This window comes from Loa loa (genome assembly GCF_000183805.2).
Source record: "Loa loa unplaced genomic scaffold supercont3.4, whole genome shotgun sequence".
Lineage (NCBI taxonomy): Eukaryota > Metazoa > Nematoda > Chromadorea > Rhabditida > Onchocercidae > Loa > Loa loa.
Window position 1 is genome coordinate 321707 of NW_018108184.1, and position 3945 is coordinate 325651.

At 31.9% G+C, this 3945-nt stretch overlaps 1 protein-coding gene across 1 annotated transcript in view; it reads left to right on the plus strand.

Moving 5' to 3' along the window:
• The window catches only part of LOAG_16457 (hypothetical protein), a gene marked incomplete at its 3' end in the record, with an annotated part of 19088 nt that overhangs the window by 7071 nt on the left and 8072 nt on the right, over positions 1-3945 (plus strand). Inside the window, exons 14-19 of the mRNA XM_020449109.1 lie at positions 429-554; positions 1762-1883; positions 2271-2409; positions 2554-2674; positions 3109-3284; positions 3510-3659. Coding sequence (XP_020307423.1) covers positions 429-554; positions 1762-1883; positions 2271-2409; positions 2554-2674; positions 3109-3284; positions 3510-3659 — 834 coding nt within the window. The remainder of the gene's footprint in view (positions 1-428; positions 555-1761; positions 1884-2270; positions 2410-2553; positions 2675-3108; positions 3285-3509; positions 3660-3945) is intronic.

The following is a 3945-nucleotide window of genomic DNA, read 5'->3' on the forward strand; positions in this document are numbered from 1 at the left end:
CATATTTTCCATAAGTGATCAAGTCTCTTGCATGTTGTCATATATTGATGTTTCAATTCTTTTGTTTGCGAGTTTCCAATGTTGGCTGTTGCATTATTTCTGTTATAATCTTTTCCTCCTATTAACCGTTCTCCTAGAGCTGAGCCTGGATGTAAGAAATCCTCTGGTCTTAACACTAGACCTATCTCCTCGGGATTCTGAATTGGAAGTGATTTCTGGTATTTTATTTCAAATATTTCTCATCATTTAACCTAATATTAGCAAATAATTTTTCCAAAGATATCTTAATGCAAATAATATCATTTAATATTTGCATTCTATATCGTTGAAAATGTTAAAATAAATTGTAAAATTGTGAAATTTTCTTTCATTTAACAATAAACAAAGTTAATTATTTCAAATTTTATGCATATTCTCCACATTTTTAGGTTCAACAAAGCGAACATTCCATGTAAATGCATTTGAAGATTTAAATGCTCGTTTACGAAGTGCAATTCAAAAAGTAACTTGTCCAGCCATTATTGCACCACCTGTTGGACCATCAATCTTTCAAGGTTTAATTTTTGCTTACTTTAATTTTTTATTTTCAAATTTTGAAATAACAACAAAAAATACAACCATTCATGTCTTCTTAAAACTTCCAATAAATTCGTCATTGGAACTATCATTAACTTAAACCTAACATTAACACAAGTACAAATAGGTAAATCTAAAACTTTGAAGAGATGAAATTAAGTTAAATATGATGAAAAGCATTGCAGATATTTCATTAATATTGTTTGTATTGTTTATAAAAATACATCATCGAACAAGATCTACCTCGCTATTGATATCCTTCTTATATGCCGCATTCGTTGCAGGCGCAGAAGGTAGGGAGCGGGTTATTTTATACCTTCGAAACTTTTGAGGCCCATCAACGAATCCTTACACTTTTTTGGGTGAAAGTCTTTTTTTTTTGTCCCATACGTTGGATACATTCTAAAGATAATGGACAGGTGAGTAAGTTTCAAGAAGAAGATAATTTACAGGGGCCTCAGAAGTTAAGGAACAATACCTTGTTAATTTTTCTTTTCGAAAACAGTATAAATTTTTTGAATAAATTGTTATGTTAATATCATAAAGCAAAAGCACTGCTAGCAAGGTTAAAGTTCATTTTAATCACTTTCTTTTCCCTGTTCAATCATACCTGATTTGTTCTAATTAACTAAAAATCTAAACATGAAATATAAATCTTTAATACTAACCATTTCATTTCCTTTATTCTCAAACTTCAATTTCATCAATACTAGCAATGGAATGAAATTGGATTGATTGTATTTGTTAACAGTGCTCTGATAAGCAATCAAATCTATTCGACAGATGGGAACTATGTTGAAAACTATAAAGCTGTATGTGTATATGTAAATGATGCTAACACCATTAGTTGGCTAATTTTGATAAAGCTTATTTTTTTACAAGTTCATCTTTTTGTGTTTTGTTAATTAAGAATGAATGATTGTATGATACAATAGATGGTTGTGTTTTTTGTCACCCGTTTAGTTGACATATTTTTGTTTATTTGAACATCTCTGCTAATGCTAACTGATCGAAGAGATTGCAGAATGCTGTGGCAAATTATTTTACTTTAATGCCTTTTGTTGTTCGTTTGGAATTTCGCCCAATCCATACTTAACATCATAAATATTAAATTTATCGTTTGTTTTATTAGATTAAGTGAAATTTTAAGGAATTTTAGAATTTAAAAATTAATTTTATTTTCAGAGAATTGCATTCTGCAAACTCATGCAGGATGTGATCGAACATTGAATCAGATATGTACATTGAAAAATGGAAAACCTTGTTGCGCTTGTCCGATGTCATTTGAACTACATCCAATTACACGGGTATAGATATATGATGGATAATAGGTATAAGTATAGGTATAGATATATGACATAGATACTCTTAAGCAAATATTTGTCACTACTGATGGTCCTACTTTGGCCAGCTTTTGATCATTTATGCAAATTAAAGCGTTTGAGGTTTTTGCAATTTGCGAGCTGCCATGTTTAATTCATCTACTGTGAATCTCACATGAACCAAATCAACAACTTGGCTAAGTGAGATTCTCATCCCGCCTTGAATATTCATTTGAATGATGTAACCTATCTTGGAAAGTTGTGGTAGATATAAAAGTCCTGAATTCCGGAAATCTTTCCAACAATAAATAATTTTTCATCAAGCAAATATCGTTGATAGCCTAAATTTTAATATCCTGCCTTTTTTTTAAGATTTGTGGTGGTGCTTTATGTAATCCACAACTTGTTTCCTCATGTCCAAGTCCTGAAATATGCCAGATGACACCATATGGGAACTATAGGTGTACGTGTCCACCTAACACTATACGTGATCAGAAGTCCGGTGCTTGCAGTAAGTCCTTCGGATAATTTTAATTTTCCTGAAATGGTATTTTTCCTGTAGCTTAAAGATACATGATAAGTAAAGATTTTTCAACAATTGTCTTATTTCAATCATTTAAGTTTAAAAAAAATTTTACATTGTCATCTGTTTTAGCAACTAAACATGTACCATCGATGCCTGGGATAATGCCAGATGAATGCGGACAAGGGAAACCGTGTCAGGAAAACGAGCATTGTGCCGTTTCATCATCCGGAAGACGAATCTGCCAATGTCTGTAAGTTCTTTCGCTGGATTGAAATCTTACAAAAATTTAGTGAAATTGATGCAGGGAGAAAAGAGAAAAAGTAATGGATAAATAGTAGTATAGATAGAATAGGTAATAAAAGTAAGTAATTAGGATAAGTAATGGAAAAGAACGACAGAGAGGAAAGTTTTTTACAAAACATTTGAAAGTTAATAAAGTGAAGTGCATTGATTTTTGGAATGAGATTTTTTATAAACTTGCCAGCGATATGTATGAGGACGTACGTCAACTTGCCACTAATACGTACGAGCAAGTATGCCAACGTTGTATGAACACGTGACATTTATGAGCACATATGTTAATTTGTCACATTTGAAATTTTTAACATCACCAGAAAATTTCAACTTGTATTTTCATTTATACGTCATCAATTTACTGATCCCTATGTAAAGTGAATATTTTAGGCCTGGTTATGTGGCTGGTCCAAGTGGTAAATGTCAAGCAAGTGGAACATGCCAGCCATATCTGCCAAATGCGTGTGATCAACGAAGAAATGAAGAATGCTTACCGGATGGTCATGGTGGATTCACTTGTCAATGTGCTGCCAATCAAATCCGTCATCCTGTCACCCAAATTTGTTGTAAGTTATAATTAAACCAAAATTGAATAATATCATTGGAAATGGAATAATGGAATGTTGAGAAATTTGACATAAAAGTATTAGTGGAATGATGATAAATGAAAGTAGCATAATATATATCGTAAGCATATTAAGCATTCTGAGGGTATTTTTGATTAATTAATTAATTAGCATTTATGAAATGGATGTTAGAAAAGTGGAATGTTAGTTGATGTATTGTTGTAGTGGTGGATGAATGCGCTACCGGAATGCATGATTGCGATGAGCATGCAAAATGCATCGATACAGATGAAGGATATATTTGTACATGCAAGGAAGGTTATATCGATGAAAGTCCAGATCAATCACGAAAACCTGGCAGAGTTTGTCGGCAACGTATGTGTTTGTGTGTTTCTGCTGTTGAATAATAAATAACAAAAATCGCGAGAACTTCAGGTTATCATACTATAGGTATTATCATACTACTCAGATTAGGTCAAATTATCATATTTGGAATAGGAACATTGAATTACTTCAGGTTATCATACTATAGGTGTTATCATACTACTCAGATTAGGTCAAATTATCATATTTGGAATAGGAACATTGAATTACTTCAGGTTATCAGTACTATAGGTGTTATCATACTACTCAGATTAGGTCAAATTATCATATTTGGAAT